Source organism: Chlamydotis macqueenii, chromosome W (genome assembly GCF_036417535.1).
Source record: "Chlamydotis macqueenii isolate bChlMac1 chromosome W, bChlMac1.mat, whole genome shotgun sequence".
NCBI classification, from domain to species: domain Eukaryota; kingdom Metazoa; phylum Chordata; class Aves; order Otidiformes; family Otididae; genus Chlamydotis; species Chlamydotis macqueenii.
Genome location: NC_141592.1, coordinates 43,518,650 through 43,543,489, shown reverse-complemented (window position 1 = coordinate 43,543,489; position 24,840 = coordinate 43,518,650). Strand labels below are relative to the sequence as shown.

Here is a 24,840-nt window from a genome sequence, read left to right as displayed (position 1 = left end):
TGCAGGGTTTTATGGACATTACCTGCAAAAATAAATACCGCTCTTCACCTTTGGGAAAAGAAACCATGAAACTGTGGACAGTGATGCTATAACAATGATGAGCCAGAACAGCTCTCTGTTTCTCACAAGCAACAGTCTATCTGATTTCCTGAGCAGGTGCATTATCATAACTGTAGGTATTCTCAGAAAAAGTCCATCATGAAGTTGGTATTCCATGAAGAGCAAATCATATTACAGATTTATTTGCCTCTAATATTGAAGTGTCCAGTGTTCCAGGAAATTTGAATTCAGCTTTGTTACAAGATGTCATACTATGGGGTCAATTGCACATGTACACAATTTCTAGTATGATACGCAACATAAATCAAAACCAATTATAGAGAAAGTTAACATAATTTATCTTAGTTTCTTCAGCATCTTATTCTCCTTGTAGACCTACCAGCCATAGGGTATGAATGAGAATAGGAAATAAAGGTCAAATAACTGTACCCAAATCTGAAATTATGTTATCTAAAAGCCCATACGTTTGCTGCTTTGAATGTTGCTAACAAATTGTTCCTTACTTATAGAAGAAAGTCTATAAACCAAAGTTCTTTTTTAAGATAATGTTAACCATATCAATAAAGCAGATTCTTAGTTTGGTACATTACACAAAACTTTTTACTTGAGCCCAAGGCTTACCATTGTACAGTGTATCATGTCAGATTTGTCTTACATTCCATTAGGTGGATTTCCTGTTTGTACTATCTTAGTCAGCCTTTTGTCATCCTCTTGACATCAAAGAACTCTTAAAAATGTTTTTTGTGTCTTTAGTTGCCAGAAGAGATCCCACTCCTGCATATGGGAACTTAATACTATTTGTGCAAATCTTACGATGAAGTCCTGTGTTCATATGTCCTTTGCTGACCCCCAATCCGTTTCCCCTATCCAAAACCATTTTTCCTCACGTCAGCTGCTGTTTGGGGGCAAGGCGCTCCCAGGGGTCCAGTACTGCCTGCCGGAAGACCCATGTTGGGAAGGTCCTGCTGATTTGCTAACATGGGGACGAGGGTATGCTTGTATCTCCACAGGTGCAGGGACCTGATGGATCCCAGCCAGGTTGGTACAGCCGTGGCTGGAGGATCGGCAGGGTAACCGAGCAGCGCGGCACTCTCCAGCTCACCCTAGTGGGACTGATCCTGATTGTGAGTCTTCCAATGCCAGTGATTGTTGACGCGGAAGTAACGGACACTGCTGACGACCAATATGATCAAGCAAATGCCAATTTATTGTTGATACATCCCGGTTAATATAGCCCTTCTAATTCCGTATCATGCGCAAGCTCTCTACTAATTGGTTAACTATATCATGCACGTGCTCCTAGCTAAAATATGATTCGTTAAGTCTCTGTGTTCACGCGCACGGCTCTCTCCACCTGCACCCTGCTTCACTTTCAGCCCCCAGTCACGTATGCCAGCTGTTTTCCTTCTTCTCAAGGTTGCTTTGTTTACTTTCTCACAGGAAGCTTCATTACTTTCTCACAGGCGGCCTCATTATTTTTTCACAGGTGGCTTCAGTACTTTCTTACAGGCAGCTTCAGTACTTTCTCACAAGCAGCTTCAGTGATGTCCTTGAGGCCTGCTGCTCACAAACATAACAATTCCATTCGGTCTGGATTGTTCACTAAGTGCCCCTGGTACTCCAGGTATCCAACAAATCCCCCTTTTTGTTTTGAACAATCCAGACCCACTTTCATCATACGTTCCATAGCTTTCACAAAGCATTTTAAAATATACCCCAAAATCATCAGTGTCAACAGCAAACCCATCAATAATACCAACCCATAAACTATCAAATCTTTTAGCCAGCCTGTGACCCCCAAGGATTTCAACCAGTCCGTTAACCTGCTTTCCACTTGTATTGCATGCATGTTGCATCATAACTCTGCCAACTGATAGCGTATCGACTTAGAGTGATCAGAAACATTCATGCAGCACATACCTTCAAAATCTTCACATCCATGTCCATGCGCTAATAACAAAAATCAATGGCTGCTAGATTCTGCAAAAATATCATGACGCATACTATCCATGTCTTCTAATAATCCTGATAACATGCTAGAGGTTAAATTCATTTGCTTTTGTGCCCAACAAGCTAATTTATTTAAGTTAGCTAAAGTTTTTGCAGTTGCTGCCCAAGGAACAAATAAAGATAATGCTATCCGCTCAGCTGTACCCAACAGGGTTAAATTGCCGTCACAATGGGGAGTCAATACTTTTAGCGATCTTCTTGCTCGCGTATGATTCCATAATGTTCTCATAGATGGAGCAAACATTATCAATTTTCCAAAATAACATGGTCCTCCTATAGCCCTTTTTGGTATTCCTGACCTTATTTTACTACAATATCAACTAGGTTCATGGTTGTTTGGGTTTTGTTTTTTGGTTGGTTGGTTTTGGTTTTTTTGTTTTTTTTTTTGAGCCAGATTGTCTGTATTGAGTTGTTAATCATTTTTTGCAAGCATGGTATGTTAATGATTATGCCTAGTATGATGCCTAGTATCACAATTCCGATTTTAACCAAGGACAGCAACCACCCAGTTATGCCACACACAAGCTTCGTTAATAAAATTACTGATCACACGTTATACATATTCATGATTACGAAGCAAAGCTAAGTTTCACTACCTTCTAGTAATTTTCTACTATAACATTCTTCTACTATTATAGATATAACAACTCCAGTAACTTTCTTATCTACAAGAGCAATGACTAGTTTTCTGCAGGCCTCTGTTGAAACAAGCCATAAATTCTGCTAACAATGTTTTGTATCTTAAAGCTTCCCTTCTCATTCCATGGCTTTCTTCCTGAGAGCATGATTGCATTCCTCCCCCAAGGTCGGTGTGCTTTCACTGATACCGTACTGGCTCAGCGAAATACCACATCTCCCCCTTCTTTGTTTATGAGAAGAGGCTTGTTTCAACGCTTTATCTGTTAAAGTCTGCACACATTTTAAGACACAGAATATAGATCAAAATACATCTATAAAAGGAATGAATAAGCATCCTACGGCTATTAGTAACAAGCTTATATCAAGTCACCAAAAGATTTCTGAATATATCAAAACCATCACTTTGTTGCAGTTTTTGTACTCCTTTTTGCAAGTTTTGAATACTTTTGTGAATAGATTCCGAATGATCAGACAGATTCATGCAGCAAAGCCCTTCAAAATCCTGACAATCATGATCTTGTGCTAATAATAAAAAAAAAATCTATTGCTGATCTATTCTGTTACTAACCCAACTATGCGAAAGACACCGCTGAGCAAGAGGATGTTTATCAGCCGGGTCAGAGCAGAGAAGGGAGACAGGCGCAGCACCTTCAGGGCGTCCCCTGTTGTAAATAAAGTGTGCTCTGGGTCCGTCCTCTCTCCCTTGCTCCGAGCTACCTCTGTTTATACCCTCAGCAGATTCAGTGAAAGAGTCCTGACTAGGTGTTGCTGCATGCGTGGCCAGCGCATACAACAAGGCCTGTCAAATATGTGCTCTGCAGGCTAACAGCGGTTCTGTTTTGTAAAGTAGCATAGTATATAGAATCTACATCAGTTAACAGCATTGATAGTGCCAATGAAGTTATATTTATTTGCTTAGCAAGCCAACAGTCCAATTTATTTAGCATAGTTAATGCCTAGGCACTTGCCACACCAGGTGTAAAGACTGAAGCAGCAATAATTTTACTTAGTTTCCAAATCTCTGTATTGTCTTGGCAATCAGATTCAATGCTATGTATGCTTCGTTTAGGTCTTTTATGCTGTCTGGATTTTGATATGTGCTCGCATGATTATGTCAAGCTGTGTCATTGCAATGTATAGATCTTAAAGCATTTACAATCATTACCCCTCTAGAAACATTAGTTCTTGAATAGTTAAAAAATAGACAGAAGTCCATCTTTACTGATCCCAAAAAGTTCCATCTCTTGTAGTTTTAGCACTCAGCACTCGTGGTTGCTGCTGTTTTACACAGAGTTGCTGTCCTACTGGTATCTGGCAGGTCAACCAAACATGTTCTGAAATACCCGCAGATGATACAGACAGGGATCCACTTGTTTACTGCTCCTGTAAAGACATAAGCGTATCCCTTCCCCCATGTTATAAGAGGGAACGGTCCTTCCACTTATACAAAGCTTGACTCAGACAGGACTATCTGTTAACCATGTCAGGGGCGGGGGGGTGGGGGCGCCTGGCGGCGGCTGTGGCCCCGGGCATATAGGAGGAAAGAAAACTAAAACCCGAGGTTTAAGACAAGAATAGGGAGGGATCCTTAAAGCCACCGCTACAGGCAAAACAGACCATCACTAAAACCAAAGCAGGATAATGAAAAAGGGAACAAGACAACCTCCCCCCACCCCTCCCTCTTCCCGGGCTTAACACCATCTCCACCTCCCTCCCCTGCCCCCTGAGCGGGACAGGGATGGGGGGCAGGGGGGCGGGAAGAGGGAATGGGGGTTACAGACAGTTAATCACGCACTGCTTTATTGATATCAACGGTTTAACTGCTGCACCTACAGCAGCAGCCATGACTGTAGCCTTTTCTTGTTCTAACATTCGCTCGGCAGCTTCCAGCAGTTGCCCTGTACTAGATCCTTTTGGCAGCACACTAAGGGCTCTCTTAGTTTTTTTTTGTTTTGGTTCGGTTTTTGTTTTTTTTTTTCATTAGCATTATTAAAGGCAAGCATATCTAAGAACTTTGCTTTCATGTCATCATCCAGATCAGGGTGAGCCATAATTGCAGTGTGCAACCGATCAATAAATTTCCTATATGGTTCTGTGGGACCTTGTCTTATTGATGTAAAGGCAGGTCCGGACTTTTCATCATGCACCCTAGCAAGCGCTCTATAAGCCAAATCTTGGCCCAGTTGTAACACTTCAGTAGCAAATTGCGCTTGCCAATCAGATCGTGTGTAGGGTCCCGCTCCCATCAGCATTTGAGTTTGCACCCCTGTCGTAGTTCAGCCCCGATCAGGACCAGACTACGCAGTCTGTCTCTCGCTCCCCCCACCCTCCGAGAGAATAGGAGGAGATGATATAAGAAAAAACAGCTCAAGGTTTGAGATAAGGATGGGGAGAAATCCTTAAAGTTACCATCACGGGCAAAACAGACTCGACTTGGGGAAAGCTATTCATTTATTTCTAAAATTAGCAGGAGAATGAGACAGGGAACAAGATAACCTCCCCCCACCCCTCCCTCTTCCCGGGCTTAACATTATCTCTACTACCTTCCCCTCCCGAGCGGCACGGGGGGGGGAAAGGGAATGGGGGTCGCGGTCAGTTCATCACGCGTTGTTTTACGCCGCTGTATCATCGTCAGGGGAAGAACTCCTTGCATTCCTCCTCTGCTCCAGCGTGGGGTCCCTCCCACGGGCCACAGTCCTTCGTGAAACTGCTCCGGCGTGGGTCATCTCTTCCACGGGGTGCAGTCCCTCTAGAACAGCTGTCCCAGGGGGCCCTCCATGGGCCACAGCCTCCTTCAGGCCTCCACCTGCTCTGGCGTGGGGTCCTCCACGGGCTGCAGGTGGATCTCTGCCCCTCCGTGGACCTCCATGGGCTGCAGGGGGACAACCCGCTCCACCATGGTCTTCACCACGAGTTGCAGAGGAATCTTGGCCAGGAGCCATATTACTCCTCCCCCTCCTTCTTCACTGACCTTGGCATCTGCAGCTGTTCCTCACAACAGGCTGGCAGACGCCTCTCAGGATCCTTTTTACATCTTATTCACTTCTCATCTCCTCTCCACTTCTTGCAGCCGGGCCGGGCCGAGTTGGGCCCAGTCGGCTGCCCGGCGGGAGGCCAGAGGGTGAGGCCTGCAAGGCCCATGAGGCTCGCGCCTCCCCCTCTCTGCCCCCCGCTCAGCTGCTTCACATCTTCTCCTCTCTCTTTTTCCTGTTTTCCCCTTCTTAAATACGTTATCGCAGAGGCGTTATCACGGGACATTCTGCTACTAATTGGCTCGGCCTTGGCCAGCAGCGGGTCCGCCCTAGGCCCGGCCGAATCCACTCAACAAAGGGGAGCGACTTCTAGCAGTTTCCTACAGAAGCTACCACCTTAGGCCCCCCCTCACTAACAAAACCAGAACAACCCCGAATAATGGATCACCCTGTTGTCGAGGAGTTGCAGTTGCCTTATCACAAGCAGTCTGCCAGTGCTGAAAAAACTGCAGCTGCTGTGACGGTAGCAAAAGCATCTGGACAATCATTCTAATATCATAAGGAGTTAACAACTGTGACAAAAAAATATGCTGCAACACAGATTGAGTATATGATGATTTTAGCCCATACTGAGTAACTGCATTTTTAGCTTCCTTCAATATTTTCCAGTCTAATGCTTGCCACACACCTCTCCCAGTATTATTGGTCACAACTGGAAATGCCATGGGCAAAGGCTCTCCTTCTATCAAAGCATCTCGAATCACCTCTTTCCACTGCACTATCAGATTCAAAACCCTGGCCCCTCCCGCCGGCGTCCCTTGCAAAGGTGCAAAAAGACTGATCTCACCCGATGCTCCATTCGGAACGAATAGGTTGGACGCTGGCAGGTCTCGATGTGGCACAGGCGAAGGAGTTGACAAGTTTCCCAGCAACGCTTCTAGGCGAACCTCTAGGGCTTCCAGCCTTTTTAGCGTCTCTTGCAGCTGTGCGTCCTTCAAGCCAGATGAATGTTCATCCCCCTCTTCCTCATGTCGTGGTGGCAGGGAAGAAGGTGGTAACGGGGGATAAACCGGAGCTGTTGGCGCCAGCAAAAAGGCTCGTGACTCTGAGCCTGCACTGGCGCAGCATGGCAGGGTGCCTGGCGGTGGTACATCTGATGGTGGTGAAAAGCCTTTGGCAGTTTTTCCCTCTGGTGCCCACATATCTATAGTTATAGGGGCTGTGGCTGCATTTCCTGGAGTCCTTGCTGGGGCTCGAAACCCCCCCACCCTCAGCACGGGCCAGGGCGGTGGCAGGGCTCGTTAAACTCGAGAACGGCATGCAAGTAGTGGAGGTGGACCCGTGGGCTGGAGTTAAGGCCGCAAAAGCAGATGTGGCAACTGAATACTTGGCTTTCATGCTTATCAATGTTTTGTTAATTAGCCTCCACACGGTGGAGAGTTTGCTCGCCTCCTTTGATCCTTTACTTATTTCATCCCATAGCTCTTTTCCTATCTTTTCCCATGTCGGGAGTTCAAAAGCATCATCAACTGTGGAGATTAATTCCCTTTTCTTTGCCCACTGCAGCAAAGCTTCTAGGACAGCCGAGTCATAACTCAGTCCTCTCACAGAGAGCATATGTTGGAGGAGCTTAACCACTGCTGACTCCTCTTTGGTCAGTGTGGACCCCATCTCCTCCCCGGCCGCTCGCCTGGCCAAGACGAGATTCCCTCCGTACCTTTTGTACCTTTTTGCGCTATAGCGACTTCCCGAGTGCCGGGGCAGCACTCGCCTTCGACCGGCTTCCGCCCCCTCTTCTTTTCCTTCTTCGGTTCTGTCGGGATGTCCAACACCGATCTGAGGGTCCCTGTTTGGGCGCCACCTGTTGACGCGGAAGAAACGGACACTGCTGACGACCAATATGATCAAGCAAATGCCAATTTATTGTTGATACATCCCGGTTAATATAGCCCTTCTAATTCCGTATCATGCGCAAGCTCTCTACTAATTGGTTAACTATATCATGCACGCGCTCCTAGCTAAAATATGATTCGTTAAGTCTCTGTGTTCACGCGCACGGCTCTCTCCACCTGCACCCTGCTTCATGTTCAGCCCCCAGTCACGTATGCCAGCTGTTTTCCTTCTTCTCAAGGTTGCTTCGTTTACTTTCTCACAGGAAGCTTCATTACTTTCTCACAGGCGGCCTCATTATTTTCTCACAGGTGGCTTCAGTACTTTCTTACAGGCAGCTTCAGTACTTTCTCACAAGCGGCTTCAGTGATGTCCTTGAGGCCTGCTGCTCACAAACATAACAATTCCATTCGGTCTGGATTGTTCACTAAGTGCCCCTGGTACTCCAGGTATCCAACAAGTGATAACGACTAATTTCTGGGAGCGGTTCACAAACTGCGCCGACTCTACTCAGGTTTGCATAGCGCGTGGCCTGTTGGGCTCTTGGGAATGCCAACCGCACAGCCCTCGCCATATCTGAACTGGCGACTGCTTTAGCAGCACACGACAAAGGACTGACACAAATGAAGTTGGCATTAGATTATGCCCTTGCGAGGCCTGGCATCGGTTGCAGTGACCTAGAGGGAGTCCTAGGTCTCCAGGGTTACTGCTGTTTGGACTTCAGCAAGAACGCCTCCTCGGCCTTGGAGAAGACGCGTGCACATGCTGCCCAGTCGGTATTCAACATCAAAGCCCTAAAAGGACTGGGGGTAGTTTTCAGACCTGTTCGGTTTACCTAGATGGCTAAGAAATATTGTGTCTATAGGTCTGACGATCCTAGCAGTTGCTTTGATAATGCTTTGTTTGTTTCCGTTATTGTTACATTTCTTGCATGCTATGATTGAGGGGTCACTAGGCGACTATCCATGATCAACTATGTTATAGCGGCATCCGTCCCAGAGTACCAGCCATTAGACCAGGATGATTTAACATAGAGGGGGGGAATTGTGGGGTAACGTTAGCAGGGCTGCATGTATGCAGGAGGGGCTGTCTGTGGCGATTCACGCACTGGACACGGATGAGTCCACAAGTGCAGGGGGCAGGTGCGTCTACGTACGTGGTGGGCACGGATAAGTCCATGAGTGTAGGGGTAGGTGCGTGGCGGGCATAGATGGGTCCATGGGCACAGGGGGGGCGGGTACGTTCGCGTGCGTAGTGGGTGTACGGGTATTTAACCCTGTGTTGCGCAGCATTAAATTGAAGGCTTAGCTTGACAGTATCCGTGTGATGCCCTGCTTTCCCCGGGGCAGGGCTCCGGTGCATCCTGGGTTGGTTTGCTGGCAAGAGAGCCGGCAGGATGAACTAGGCCATCATATGTTTTAATGAGTAGCTTTCCTGCTTCTGCCTGGTACTTAGTTTAACATTGATTCCTAATTTCTTTTTACACAAGAAAATTCTTGCTTGAGGGAAACAGGTACTAAGAAACAAAGACAAAGGATTTTCTCATTTTTTTCTATTAGAAACTCACTCAGTTAAATTATTTTCCCCTCTTTTGCTTTAAAGGATTAGAGATGGGTAAGAATAACTTCAAAGTAATGATCAGGAAGATGAGGTATCTGGCAAGATGAGGTATCTGCTTTGATTTCTATATATGCTGAGTAGTTTCCAATGGGTAAAAATCCTGTATGGAACCTAAGGAGGAATCTACCCTGGAGGATGATTGTCTAAAGCTTTTATATGTCCCTACTAATTGTAGAGGCTCCCATTCATACTCTGATTTGTAGGCCTTTTCCACTGCAGAAAGATCTTACTGGGATTTAATTCTGGTCATGTTCATGGAAAGGAAACCTATGTAAGTTTTTCTTAGTTATGGATCCATGGCCTGCTTATCTTCCTGCTTTTTCCTGTTCTGTCTCTCAACCTTCCTTTATGGTCTCTTCCCTTGTTTTCCATATTTAATCTTATTTTTGTCTAGTGCACTTGGTTTCCTGATAAAATTAGACAGATGCAATCCTTGTGTCATAATTTCTGAATAGTAACTTTTGAAGCTCTAATCAGTTTCAATCAAATTTGACAGCAGGCCAAAAGACTCAAAGATAATAAAATTTCTACAGCCTTCCTGGCAAGGCAGCAGTTAGGGTAATGAGATGCAAATTAGCACTTCTTTGCTTTGTTGGACCTTACTTTTCATCTCCATCTGTGCAAGCATCACTATGCTCTCCTGCCCATATAGTTGTGAGCCATGAACATAGGTTTTAATGGCTTGGGTCTGGCTAACCCAGATTCTTTGCTTGATACTTTTCTGTACTAGAGGGAAACTAGTGGAGATTCCCACTGCTCACAAAAATCTCTTATAAACCTTTGTGCCTATCCTTTCCTACTAACTGGTGGCAAGCCTTTACTCTCCTACCTTATTGACTCCATCTTGTAGGTATTTCAGTATGCCTGTCAGTGTTTAAGAGGCATTTGGACAATGCCCTTAATAACATACTTTAACTTTTGGTCAGCCCTGAGGGGGTCAGGCAGCTCAACTAGATGATCATTGTCAGTCCCTTCCAACTGAAAATATTCTATTCTATATACACAAAAATTGCTAATTTTGACCTGAGATTTCCTCTGATATATTTTGAGGCTAAGGATAAGATACACTAGGTATTCAAAGTAGTTTCTTTTGAGTTTTTTTCTCCCCTTCTTGTGTAGTTGGTCCTATTCCCTCTTTACACGTGAAACTGAGAACTTATGAAATCTTCCCAGCATTAAACCAAATAACGTAAAAGTAAAGCAGACGGCAAAGTAGGTACCACGTTCCTAAGTCCTGGGTCTGCATTCGCATCCCCGCTTCTCCTCCGTGGGAGGCGGCCTCCTACCTAGCTTGCTGCCAGACGCTGCGGGTGCGTGACTACAGCTGTCCTGAAGAGGCCAGGCTGGGGCTCCGCTTCGCCCTTCGCCTGTCGGGGCTGCTGGAGCTTCCTCTCTGTTTTCGGGTGGTGATGGGGAGAGGCTGTGGAGGAGGCGCCCCGTTTTTCGCCGCCCGGGATTGAGGAGCTCGTGTTTTGCCGCCCCCAGGCCCCTGACAGTGTGGGACGCACTGGGGAAAAGGCTGACGGCGGCGCCGGCGAGCCCGAGGCAGCTCGGGCGGGCGGAGGCGTGCCCGGCGCTAGGACCCAGGAGGACGCGAGGCGGCTCTTAGGGCCAGATTGCAAATTTGTTGTGACTCAGTCTGTTTGGTACGGTGTATAGTCGGCCGTCTGCGGGTTCGGTGAGGTGCGTGGGTGAGAGCGTGCCGGGTGCCGCGCAGTTCGCTTGGTTCCTCCCTCGCCCCCTCCAGGGGCCTGCTGCGCCTCTAACCGTGGCCGCTTGTTTGGTGTTTTTCAGCAAGTCAAGATGGAGTATGAGTGGAAGCCCGACGAACAGGGGCTTCAGCAGATCCTGCAGCTGCTCAAGGAGTCCCAGTCCCCGGACACCACCACGCAGAGAGCCGTACAACAAGTATCCTTGGTTGAGGCCTACGCCGCGCGGGCGAGTGAGGGCAGGCAGAGTGGGGCCGTGGTGGCGCGGGCGGGCCCTGGGGAGGCTGAGGGTGTCGGGTGAGGGCAGCGCGGCCGCAGGCCGGCGCTGCGGCAGGCAGCGGCCAGGCCTGCCCGGGGAGCCGCCACAGCGAGCGCTGCGAGCCGAGCCTCTGTCGGAGCGAGTAGCTGTGGCGCGGCGTTTGAACCACCAAGGCGGCCTATGGGCCGCGGGGCCGCCCTCCCCGGCTGGGAGCCTGAGCACCTGTTGCGAGCTCGGAGCCAAGGTTCGGGGGTTTTTTTGTTGTTTTTTTTAATTTTTTTTTTATTATTTTTAAAGCACTGGCTCTGGCGTGGCTGCTTCGGTATCTGCTGTTTTCCCAGGTTACCCCACGCTGGGCCGCTGCCAGCGCCCAGCCCTCAGCCACGGCGGATCCTGCTGAGAAGGGTGGGGGTGGGGGAGCCGCAGCCCGTCGAGCTGAGTTGGCGTGCAGCGCGGGGTACCCGTCGCCGCTGCGGCAAAGCGGGGATGAACAGGGGCTTCCTAAACTAATCTGGCGCTGGGATTCAAGGCGAAAGCCGTAGCTGGTGGGAGGAGTGTCCTTGGTGGAGCCGCTGCCTGCATGTTCTCGTTGGTCTGCTGGCTCTGACACTGCGTTTTGCTTTTTGCTACGTTGTGAGGATGTTCCTACTTGCCTAGAATCCTGAGCCTGAAATACTGCTCGTTACATTCTTTACATTCCACGAGAAGGGGGAAATCTACCGTATATGGCTTCTTGTGTAGCTTTGCAGTGCATTTTATGTTAGCGTTGTGGATTGTTGTTTGGGTGTTGTGTCGTCGTCCCCGTCCCATCCCCCCCATGAAGGATATGTGTTTAGCATCTTGATCCCTTTTTATTTAAGGCATTTGCTTGAAGGTCTTCACAGAAAGCAATAGAATTCATTTAGGTAGGTAAGAAAAAAAATATATATAATTTTAGGAGTTTAGCTTGAAGCCAAATTTGCTTGACTTCTAGGCTTTCCTAACAGATGCAGTCAAACTTTGGAAGGCTTCTGTTCTTATCTGAAAGATGAAGGTAGTTTTCATCTCGTTCTTGCAGCTGTGTTTCAGATTCTTAAGATGGTATTGCTTCCTTTGAAAAATACTATACAGAAGCAGCTAAGTAAAGTGTTCTGATAATGCCCCAAACTTAAACAGATGCTTTTCTTTAGTATTTCAAATTTTTAAAAAAAGTGTTTATAGTGTAGCTTTCATGTAAAATTACATTTTAAAACTCTGCTTCAAATAACTTAATGGCATCTGATTTCTTTCTTGAAAGATAGCAGCATATGTGCAGGATGGGCAATATAAGTGATGCTGTCTGTCTTGAAGATGAGTAGAAACTTATTGAACAAAAGTGCTGTTGACTCATGTTTGAAATTCTTAAGTGGCAGTAGTAACTCCCTGCTGTGCTGAAATACCTGTGCTTTCAAGGAGGTCCTCATATGTTGGCCTGTAAAGGTTAAATAAGTGACACATTTTTACCATTGTATTATCAGTTTGGGGAAATGTTCTAATACAACTTGACAGGCCATGTCATATAATTAAAAAAAAAAAAGTGTCCTTTGAGACTGTTTCCACAAAAATTTGTGATGGCTGTTGCATTGTGGAATGCTCATTAGAAGCATGTCCAAGTAGGATGGTGATTAATGGTTTCAAATTTAAAGTGCTTTCGGTCCATATTTTTTTTAAATAAGACTATTGGTGTGATGACTCTCATGCTCTTTATGACACAGTTTTGGCATATTTAGGTGTTTAGAACTCAAATGTAATAAAGTGAGGAACATAGATTAGCCAAAATCCTTTGTTAACAAAGTTATGAATTAGTAAGGCTTTCAAACACTTTTTTTAAAATGAAGATTTAGCTGTTTCTTGGAGTAAAAAAGAAAAAATTTAAGTGGGTGAAGAAATTGATAAGAAATTATGACCTGTAAGCTATTCTTTGATTCCTAGATCAATTAGGTATTTTTTGTTTAATACTACTCTTTCAGTTCTTTCTACTTGCTTCTGCTTCTTATTTGAACTGTTGGAATTCACAGTTGTTAGTAATGTTCGACTGACTGTTTTGGTGATTATGTTTCTGAAGCTTGGAGAAGAAGACAAAAATCTTGAAATGTGCTACCCTACTTCTTGGCTGTTCCTGAAAGAGCTCTTTGGCATGGCACCTTTGACAACAATCTTTGGATATGTGTTTCTTCATTTCTAGGGGTCATGTAGAATGTTTTGCATTACTTTCACTTGCTGTGACTATCTTTCTGTTTACATTTCATCTCCTGTGTGTTTCACAGCAAAGGAGCTTGTGGCTGTGATAAGTACGCTTTACTCTCTTATTAAGTGGAAAGCGGGCAGGTTTCTCTAGCAAAGTTACTACTTGATGCAAGCAGCCGAAATATCTAAAAATTAAGTTTCTGAAGTTTGTGATTGAGACACTGGCTATTGGTCATTGGAAGGGCCATCAATGTCCTAACATAGATATATTTGGCTAAGGTTTAGTGACTTTGAATATTTAGAGATTTAGCTATACAGTGAATAAAGTAAATGCCTATGAAGCAAATAATCTTACTTAGTCTAAAAATCATTTTTTTGTTGAATGTCTTGAATGTTTGTCATACTGATGATATCTAGTAGGTTTAGTAACTTCAAGATGACACTACATGCTTATGACTTAAAATATTGTTGAGCATAATACTAATTAATACCAGGGTGTGAGAACAGGATACAAGGAGAACGCCAGATCACTATTATAGCCAAGCAGTGGCAGAATACTTAAAAATTTGAGGCAGAAGTAATGACAAGTTTTAGAAAATCAACTATATACCTTCTAGCTCTTCAGAAACATAATAGTTCTTCCTGCAGTTTCCCCAAGAACATAGTGAAGAGGCTGGTATTTCTAGTAAGATACTGTTGTGGTTTAGCCCGGATCACCACACAGTTTCTTAGAATCATAGAATCACATGGTTGGATGGGACCTATAAGATCATTTAGTCCAACCGTCTTCCCACTACCATTGCTGCCACAGCTACTAAACCATATCCTGTAGCTTCTCATCAAGCCGCCTCTTGAACACTGCCAGGGACGGAGACTCCACCACCTCCCTGGGCAGGCCGTTCCAGTGCCTTACCACTCTTTGGGAGAAAAAGTTTTTCTTCAAGTCCAATCTAAACCTCCTCTGGTACAACTTGTGGCCATTTCCTCGGGTCCTGCTTGTTGCCTGGAAGAAGAGGCCAAACCCCTGTTCATCACAACCTGCCTTCAGGAAGCTATAGAGTGCAATGAAGTCTCCCCTGAGCCTCCTCTTCTCCAGACTAAACAATCCCAACTCTCTCAGCCGCTCCTCATAAGACTTGTGCTCCAGACCCCTCACCAGCTTTGTTGCCCTTCTCTGGACACGTTCCAGGGCTTCAATGTCTTTCTTGTAGTGAGGGGCCCAAAACTGAACACAGTACTCAAGGTGCGGCCTCACCAGTGCCGAATACAGGGGGATGATTACCTCCCTGCTCCTGCTGGCCACACTATTTCTAATGCAGGCCAGGATGCCGTTGGCCCTCTTGGCCACCTGGGCACACTGTCGGCTCATGTTCAGCTGAGCATCAACCAACACCCCCAGGTCCCTTTCCTCTTCACAGTCCTCCAGCCACTCAGCTCCGAGCCTATAGCGCTGCATGGGGTTATTGTGGCCAAAGTGCAGGACCCGACACTTGGCCTTGTTGAACCTCATGCCATTCAGCTCAGCCCAGTGATCCAGCCTATCCAGATCCCTCTGAAGGGCCTCCCTACCCTCAGGCAGATCAACACCGCCACCCAACTTGGTGTCATCTGCAAACTTACTGAGGGTACACTCAATCCCCTCGTCTAGGTCATCAATAAAGATACTGAACAAGATGGGCCCAAGTACCGACCCCTGGGGGACACCACTTGTAACAGGCTGCCAGCTGGACTTGTCTCCATTAACCACCACCCGCTGGGCACGGCTCCCTAGCCAGTTCTTTATCCAAAGAAGGGTATACCTACCCAGTCCACGGGCAGCCAGTTTCCCTAGGAGAATACTGTGAGAGACCGTGTCAAAGGCCTTGCTGAAGTCCAGATAGACCACATCAACAGCCTTTCCTTCATCCACCAGTCTGGTCACCCAGTCGTAAAAGGAAATGAGGTTGGTCAAGCACGACCTGCCTTTCGTGAACCCGTGCTGGCTGGGCCTGATCCCCTGGATGCCACTCATATGCCGAGTGATCTCACCCAAGATGATTTGCTCCATAACTTTCCCGGGTACTGAGGTCAGGCTGACAGGCCTGTAGTTCCCCGGATCCTCCTTACGGCCCTTCTTGTAGATGGGAGTCACATCGGCAAGCCTCCAGTCCTCCGGGACCTCTCCAGATAACCAGGAGCGCTGGTAGATGGCCGAGAGCGGCTCGGCAATCACCCCCGCCAACTCCCTTAGCACCCTAGGATGGAGCCCGTCCGGTCCCATGGACTTGTGGCAGTCCAGATGGAGAAGGAGCTCTCTGACTGTCTCCACCTGTACCACAGAGGGTGTACTCGGCCTGGCATCCCAGACTTCCAGATTAGGGCATAAAGTGCCCTGAGGATAACTGATCTGCCTATTAAAGGCAGAAGTAAAGAAGGCGTTGAGGACCTCAGCCTTCTCCTTATCCTCAGTGGTCACATTCCCCGCTGCATCAAGTAAAGGGTGTAAATGCTCCTTATTTCTTCTCTTACCACTGATATATTTGTAAAAGGATTTCTTGTTCTCTTTTACTGCAGTGGCCAATCTGAGTTCATGCTGAGCTTTTGCCTTCCTAACTTCCTCCCTGCATACCTTAGAAACTTCTTTGTAATCTCCCCAAGTAGCCTGTCCCTTCTTCCAGAGGACATAGACTCTCTTTTTCTTCCGGAGCCTCAACAATAGTTCCCGGTTCATCCACACCGGTCTTCTTCCCCTACGGCTCGCCTTACAGCATTCAGGAACAGCCTGTTCTTGTGCCTTTAAGATCTCCATCTTGAGGAGCGTCCAGGCTTCCTGGACCCCTTTACCCTTAAGGAGCGACTCCCAAGGGACCCTCGCAACAAGCGTCCTGAACAAGTCAAAGTCCGCCCTCTTGAAGTTCAGGATAGCCGTTCTGCTAGTGATCCTTCTGACATCTCCAAGAATAGAGAATTCTACAATTTCATGGTCGCTCTGCCCAAGACAGCGCCCAACCTTCACGTCTCCCACCAGTCCTTCTCTGTTGGTAAAGAGTAGGTCAATCAGGGCACCACCCCTGGTAGGCTCTCGTACCAGCTGCATAAGGAAACTATCTTCCACACCCTCTAGGAACCTTTTGGACTGTTTCCTGTGCGCTGTATGATATTCCCAGCATATATCAGGGAAGTTGAAATCTCCCACAAGAACGAGTGCTGGCGATTGCGCGACTCGCTCAAGCTGCCCATAGAACGCCTCGTCCTTCTCTTCATCCTGATTAGGCGGTCTATAACAGACCCCCACCACGATGTCACCCCTACAGGCCTTTCCTCTGATCCTTATCCATAGACACTCAACTGTATCATTCCCAACCCCAAGCTCTTCAACGTCAAAATAGTCTTTAATATAAAGGGCCACACCACCACCCTTCCTTCCTCGTCTATCCCTTCTGAAGAGCTTGTAGCCTTCCATCACAGCACTCCAGTCGTGGGAGTGGTCCCACCACGTTTCAATAATGGCAACCAGGTCATAGTTATCCTGCCGCACAATCGCTTCCAGCTCCTCCTGTTTGTTACTCATGCTGCGTGCATTGGTGTACATGCACTTCAGCCAAGACGGCTGCCTCAGCCCCAGATCGAGCACCGTTCCCCTGGGCTCTTCCCTTGAGGGCCTTGTTTTGTCCCCTTCCCCCTTCGTAGCTAGTTTAAAGATCTGTCGATAAGCCCCGCCAGCTCCTGTGCTAGGATTCGTTGTCCCCTGTAAGAAAGGTGGGTATCGCAGATTAGGTTTATTTGCACCTACCTGCGATCCTTCCCTGACTTCTGGGCGCTTGGTGCTGGCACTGGCGCCATGCCGATAGCCGTGGGCTGAACTGTGCTCCCCCTCCCCCAGCAACACTAGTTTAAAGCCCTCCGGACAAGTCCGGCAAGCCTACGTCCAAGCACAGTCTTCCCATTCTCGTTTAGGTGTACGCCATCCGGCCCTAGCAGCCCGGGCTTCTCAAAGCACGCCCCATGGTCAAGATACCCAAAGCCCTGGCTGTAACACCACTCCCTGAGCCACGAGTTGACTTGCCAGATACGCCTGGCCCTTTCAGGCCCCTGCCCTTCGACCGGGAGGATAGAGGAGAATACCACTTGAGCCCCAGAGTCTTTGACTGTAGAACCCAGGGCTCTGAAATCCCTTTTGATGTTTCTTAGGCTGCTGCCGGCTGTGTCGCTGGCCCCCACATGAAAGACCAGTAATGGATAATAGTCTGTGGGCCGTATGAGGCCAGGTATTCTCTTGGTAACATCTCTGACACGAGCCCCCGGGAGACAGCACACCTCCCGAGAGAGTGGATCAGGTCGGCAGATGGGTGCCTCCGTCCCCCTCAGGAGAGAGTCACCCACTACTACCACTCGCCTCTTTTTCTTGGAAGCACTGGTAATCACGCGAGCCGGTCGGGCTACCTCGCACGGCTCCAGTGCCTCCCCCGAGGTGCTGGGTCTTACTTCTTCGGTCTGCAGAGCAGCAAAGCGGTTCTGCAGGGGCACCTCGGGTTTCTGGGGAAGCTTCTTCTTCCTCCTGTTGCGTTTTGTCCTTGCAGGTTTCCATTGGTTGGCATCTTCTCCCTGATTGCTTATGTTGTGTGTAGGTGGGGGGGGTTTTGATTGGTTCACTGGGTGCTGCGGTTCCGGTGCAGACTGCGCCATTCTTATTCCCTCCTACCCAGTGGGACGGGGGAGAGAAATTGGGAAGAAAGGAAAACTCGTGGGTTGAGATAAAAACAGTTTACTAAAAACTACAAAGCTAACAGGATATAAGGATATTAATATATACAAAATATACAAAACGAACAATGTACAATTTCTCACCACCCGATGTCCGAATGACCGACGCAGCCCGTCCTGAGCAGCGATCACAGGAACAACACCGAGCAGCAAGCAAAGGGGGGGGGGGAGAGCAAGCTAGCAAGGTAGAGGGAACGATGCCAGCAAGCAAGAGAGAAGAAAAGGATGCCAAGGGTGCCCGCAAGGAATGTCTGAAAAGAATGCCCCCTCCCATGGGCAACCCCCATTTATATACTGAGCGTGACGTTTATGGCATGGAATACTCTCTTTGGCCAGTTTGGGTCAATTATTCTGTCTGTCTTTCGCCCAGCTTCCCACATCTGCATGTTAACGAGACTTGGAAAGCCAGACAGTGTCCTTTATCAACATTCTCCACACACGAAATCCAAAACACACCAGCTACTGAGAAGAAAATTAACTCCGTCCCTGCTGAAACCAGGACAGATACTTATTCAGAGAGGTGTCACTATAGAAAATAGATTTATGTGCAGAAAGATTTTTTTTTTTTAATTTTATTTTTTAGAGACCATGGGTAAGCATGAACTTCTTGGTACAAATATCTGGGCATTTAAAATTAAACAGATTCTCACTGTTGAAAGCTCAGACTGTGGCTAGTTAGCATCATTAAAAAGTATATGACTAATATTAAAGAGAGTAGCTTATCAAAATCATAATAGCTGTTGAACTTTAATACTGAAATGCTTTTAGTTATTGTGGAAAAAAAGACATAATATGGGATTGTGTCTCAGTGGATTCCTTAGGTTTGACTGACTTCCAAGTGTAAATATTGAAATCTAAAACTGTAGAGAGGGATGTGAGGGAGGGTTGGTGGGGGTTTTTTGTTGGTGAGGTTTTTTTGTGTTGTGGTTTGTTTTTTTTTTTTTACTTTAAAAATATTTTTAAGGAACTATTAATTTCTGTGTCTGTCCTTGGATTCCTTTTTCAGATTTCAACATAACTAAAAGCTATTGCTTCAGTATGAAAATTACAGAAACTGTTTTCAGATTGTTCATACTCTGTATATTGTGAGCTTATAGTCACAACTGTTTGAAATGACACAGTAGTACCTGACTCACTTAATAATCATAGTATCCAGAAAGCTAGAAATTCTGTGTGTAAAGATTCAAATTTCCTTAACAGTTTATCTCTTCAGAAACTAGAACAACTCAATCAGTATCCAGATTTCAACAACTACCTGATTTTCGTTCTTACAAAGTTGAAGTCTGAAGGTAAGTTCTTGAGATATTGACTGATTTATTTTTTTTTTATTTATTTTATTTAGCTTGAAAGAAATAGGAAGCTGATTTTTATAATCAATTTGCTGGTTGATTGATTTCCATAGTCATGTAGAACTCTTTTTATCCTCTCAGGAGTCTTTGTGGAAAAAGATCTGATAACATGTTGGTGCTTGTACTTTCAGTTTTGGAATAGATTTCATTCTAAATGTCCTATGAAATCTTCCCAGAAATGTAGGAGCATCATACTTCTATCACACTATCGTGAAATTGTGGAATAACTTTCACATTATAAAATATGCTGCTAAATCTAATTGTGATCATGATCTCCCTAGTAAACAACCCATTAAATATTTTGAAGATAACATACTAGAGTTGTCCAAAGATTATGTCTGTCAGAATCTTCATTTTGAAGTCTTAATTCTAATAAGATGTAATTGCTTACTGTTGGCTTTTTTTGTGCACATTAGTAAAAACTCTTTATGTCATACTGTGTAGCCTATTCCAGTTGGTAAATTCAGGCAGTTCATTAGTAATGGTCAGGGTGTGTGAAAGACTTTCTTTCCAGTGTACTACAACTGCTGATTTGTGAGGTCTTTGCCAGTGCAAGAGACTTATTTCAAGATCTGTTTTGGCACATCTTCCGTTGTCTTTATGTTTGTACTTAATGTGTTTGATATGGGAGGGGGTTGGATTTTTCCTTGTTGTCCTGCTACCAGTGCTTTTTCTGCCTTCTAGTGCTTCACATCTGAGTTTTTAAAAGCTAACTTTTTTCACTTTGAATTAGATTCTACTTACATGTGGCCCCGTAACATTCAAAGCATCAGCAAGAACATTTAATTTATGTTTGAACTAGTGTTTTGCTTGTGCTGTCAGCTTACACTGTCGGTGACATAGAAAGTGGCATAGAGTGCGCCCTCAGAAAAAGCTTTGTAGAGAAGCTGGCGGCTCATGGCTTGGACAGGTGAACCCTGTGATGGCTTAAAAACTGGCTGGATGGCCGAGCCCAGAGAGCTGTGGTGAATGGAGTTAAATCCAGTTGGCGTCTGGTCACAAGCAATGTTCCCCAGGGCTCAGTACTGGGGCTGGTTCTGTTTAATATCTTTATCAATGATCTGGACGAGGGGATTGAGTGCTCCCAGCAAGCAAAGGAGGGAGAGGGAGCCAGCAAGGTAGAGAGAGCGATGCCAGCAAGTGAAAAAGAGATGGAAAATGGAAGGTGGATGTCCCCCTCCATGGCCAACCCCCACTTGTGTACTGAGCGTGACGTTGATGGCATGGAACACTCTCTTTGGCCAGTTTGGGTCAATTGTTCTGTCTGTTTCTCTCCCAGCTTCCTGCATCTGCCCATTAGCGAAACTTGGAAAGCCGGACAGGGTCCTTGGTCTCATTCACAACAACTGGTATCATCAGAGTGTTTTTATCAACATTCTTCACATTCCAAATCCAAAACACACTGGCCACTGAGAGGAAAATTAACTCCATCCCTGCCGAAACCAGGACACTGGTGAAAATCCCTGCCAACACCGAGCCAGAAAAGAGATTTGAACTAGTAGGAAGATGTCCCATCCCTCAAATGCTATATCCTCCAAGCTGTACCTTTGGGAAGTGCAACTTCTCACTGCTAGCAGTTTTGAAACTAGTTTCAAATAATTATTCTCTAATCAAAATTAATTCTCAAATTTGTCCTAATTTCAGAGTTGTTAGACAGTTTCAGCCACTTGACCATTTAGAAGCTCTTTCCCTGTCTTTAGTTTTACTACATTGGTAATACTGGATTTATTTTTTTTCTTTTAGAGAGAATTCTAATGAGCTACCTTCCTTCTTGTCACAAAGTTCAGGCACTGCTATTTGTAATATTGGTATTTTATAATGGGAATCAATCATCAAATCCATTGCTAAGATCCAGGCTTCCAAGTTTCCATGCAGACTGCTTATAGTGTCTCTCTGTACCTCTATGTATAGAAGGTTTGTATGCAGAGGAAATAACTGATATTCCATAATAGCTCTCTATGTAAACTCTCTTATTTCAGGCTAAGAGAGATGTGAATTAAGCTGAGCAGAAAAAAAGCTCTTATAACAAAGAATAAATGTGTTTATGAAAAGGAGCTCATGCAGAATATCTATCACTGCATTAGTTTGCAGTGCATTCTGCCTGGAGACATGCCCTAAGCTTTCACTTAAAAAAATACTGGTAGTCCGCACACCCAGCATATCAAACGAGAATCCATTCAGTCTTCCTGAGTTCAGACATATGATACAAGATTAATATTTATTACACAATGATTTGTTTTAATAGTCTTTAGAAGAAGATTGTTTGACCCTGTGAAGCACAGGAGAGGTTACTGAGGAGGCAGATGGAAAGACAATCTGAAAGGATTTTCTGACCATGACTGAAACATCTATGAAGTTAATTTTCTACTTTTCCAGAACTGATTAGTTATTATGATAGAACACAAATAAATTGATGGATTGTTTTAAACAGATGTCTGAGGAAACTTTATAAAAATATTTTTAAGATGGCATTTCAACATTACTTTATATTTGTGGAGAATTATATAAAAATATTAGCCATAAGAGGCTGTAAGCTAACTACTTTCTTGCTAATGCAACAGTAACTAATTTCACCGTTGAAAGTGAAATTATGTAAAGAACATTCCCCAAAAGTTGAACACAGGACTTCATCGTAAGATTTGCACAAATAGTATTAAGTTCCCATATGCAGGAGTGGGATCTCTTCTGGCAACTAAAGACACAAAAAACATTTTTAAGAGTTCTTTGATGTCAAGAGGATGACAAAAGGCTGACTAAGATAGTACAAACAGGAAATCCACCTAATGGAATGTAAGACAAATCTGACATGATACACTGTACAATGGTAAGCCTTGGGCTCAAGTAAAAAGTTTTGTGTAATGTACCAAACTAAGAATCTGCTTTATTGATATGGTTAACATTATCTTAAAAAAGAACTTTGGTTTATAGACTTTCTTCTATAAGTAAGGAACAATTTGTTAGCAACATTCAAAGCAGCAAACGTATGGGCTTTTAGATAACATAATTTCAGATTTGGGTACAGTTATTTGACCTTTATTTCCTATTCTCATTCATACCCTATGGCTGGTAGGTCTACAAGGAGAATAAGATGCTGAAGAAACTAAGATAAATTATGTTAACTTTCTCTATAATTGGTTTTGATTTATGTTGCGTATCATACTAGAAATTGTGTACATGTGCAATTGACCCCATAGTATGACATCTTGTAACAAAGCTGAATTCAAATTTCCTGGAACACTGGACACTTCAATATTAGAGGCAAATAAATCTGTAATATGATTTGCTCTTCATGGAATACCAACTTCATGATGGACTTTTTCTGAGAATACCTACAGTTATGATAATGCACCTGCTCAGGAAATCAGATAGACTGTTGCTTGTGAGAAACAGAGAGCTGTTCTGGCTCATCATTGTTATAGCATCACTGTCCACAGTTTCATGGTTTCTTTTCCCAAAGGTGAAGAGCGGTATTTATTTTTGCAGGTAATGTCCATAAAACCCTGCATTGTGAAATCCCACTGAGCAGATAAAATAGTACGCATGATAACATTACAGCTTGTAATTCCACTCTTCAGACAAAAGTATATTCCTCCTTTATTTAATGAATAGCTCTGCTCCTCATGTATCCAACAAGCATAGGGGAAAGAATCATCACAGGATGGTTTGGGTTGGAAGGGACCTTCAAAGGCCACCCAGTTCAACCCCCCTGCAAGAAGCAGGGACATCTCCAACCAGATCAGGTTGCTCAGAGCCCCGTCCAACCTGGCCTTGAATGTTTCCAGGGATGGGGCATCCACCACCTCTCTGGGCAACATGGGCCAGTGTCTCACCACCCTCAGTGTAAAAAATTTCTTCCATATATCCAGTCTAAATCTGCCCTCTTTTAATTTAAAACCATTACCCCTTGTTCTGTTGCTACAGGCCCTACTAAAAAGTCTGTCCCCGTGTCCTGGTTTCGACTGGGATTGAGCTAATTTTCTTCCCAGTAGGTGCTGTGTTTTGGATTTAGTATGGGATTTGGTATGGGAAGAATGATGATAAAACACCCTGATGATATGAGTTGTTGCTAAAGACACCAAGGACACTGTCCAGCTTTCCAGGTTTCACTACTGTGCAGGTAGCTGGGAGAGATATAACCAGAATAGTTGACCCAAACTGGCCAAGATTGCTCTCAATGCCTTCATCTCCCAACCTGTATTGATACCAGGGGTTGCCCCGACCCATGCGCAGGACCTTGCACTTGGATTTGTTGAACGTCATGAGGTTCACATGGGCCCACTTCTCAAGCCTGTCAAGGTCCCTCTGAATGGCATCCCGTCCCTCAGGCGTGTCCACTGCACCACTCAGCTTGGTGTCATCGGCAAATTTACTGAGGGTGCACTTGGTCCCAATGTCTATGTGATCTTGATGAAGATGTTAAACAGTACTGGTCCCAATATGGACCCATGAGAGACACCACTCGTCACTGATCTCCATCTGGACATCGAGCTGTTGACCACTACCCTCTGGATGCCACCATCCAGCCAGTTCCTTATCCATCAAACAGTTCACCCATCAAATCCATATCTCTCTAATTTAGAAGCAAGAATGTTGTGGGGGACCATGTGTCGTGGTTTTGTTAGTGAGGGGGGGCCTAAGGTGGTAGCTTCTGTAGGAAACTGCTAGAAGTCACTCCCCTTTGTTCAGTGGACTCGGCCGGTCCTAGGGCGGACCTGCTGCTGGCCAAGGCCGAGCCGATTGGTAGCAGAATGTTCCCTGATAACGCCTCTGCGATAACGTATTTAAGAAGGGGAAAACAGGAAAAAAAAAAAAAGAGAAGAGAAGATGTGAAGAAGCTGAGCGGGGGGCAGAGGCGCAGAGGGGGAGGCGCAGGCCTCATGGGCCTTGCAGGCCTCACCCTCTGGCCTCTCGCCAGGCAGCCGACTGGGCCCGACTCGGTCCAGCCCAGCTGCAAGAAGTGGAAAGGAGATGAGAAGTGAATAAGATGTAAAAAAAGATCCTGAGAGACATCTACCAGCCTGTTGTGAGGAACGGCTGCAGACGCCAAGGGCAGTTCAGAGTGAGGGGGAGGAGTAATGCGGCTCCTGGCCAAGATTCCCCTGCAGCCTGTGGTGACGACCATGGTGGAGCAGGTTGTCCCCCTGCAGCCCATGGAGGTCCACGGAGGAGCAGAGATCCACTTGGAGCCCGTGAAGGACCCCGTACCGGGGGAGGTGGATGCCTGAAGGCAGCTGTGGCCTGTGGAGGGCCCGCTGGGACAGCTGTTCTGGAGAGACTGCACCCGTGGAAGAGATGACCCACGCCGGAGCAGTTCCACGAAGGACTGTGGCCCGTGGGAGGGACCCCACGATGGAGCAGGGGAGGAATGTGGGGGACCATGTCAA

The 24,840-nt window shown here is 45.8% G+C and overlaps 1 protein-coding gene across 1 annotated transcript in view; it reads left to right on the top strand.

Annotated features, from left to right (window-relative positions):
• Window positions 1–10,994: 10,994 nt before the first annotated feature.
• The window catches only part of LOC147596720 (transportin-1-like), a 78,478-nt gene continuing 64,632 nt past the window's right edge, over window positions 10,995–24,840 (top strand). Inside the window, exons 1-2 of the mRNA XM_086769527.1 lie at window positions 10,995–11,099; window positions 19,321–19,396. Coding sequence (XP_086625653.1) covers window positions 10,995–11,099; window positions 19,321–19,396 — 181 coding nt within the window. The remainder of the gene's footprint in view (window positions 11,100–19,320; window positions 19,397–24,840) is intronic.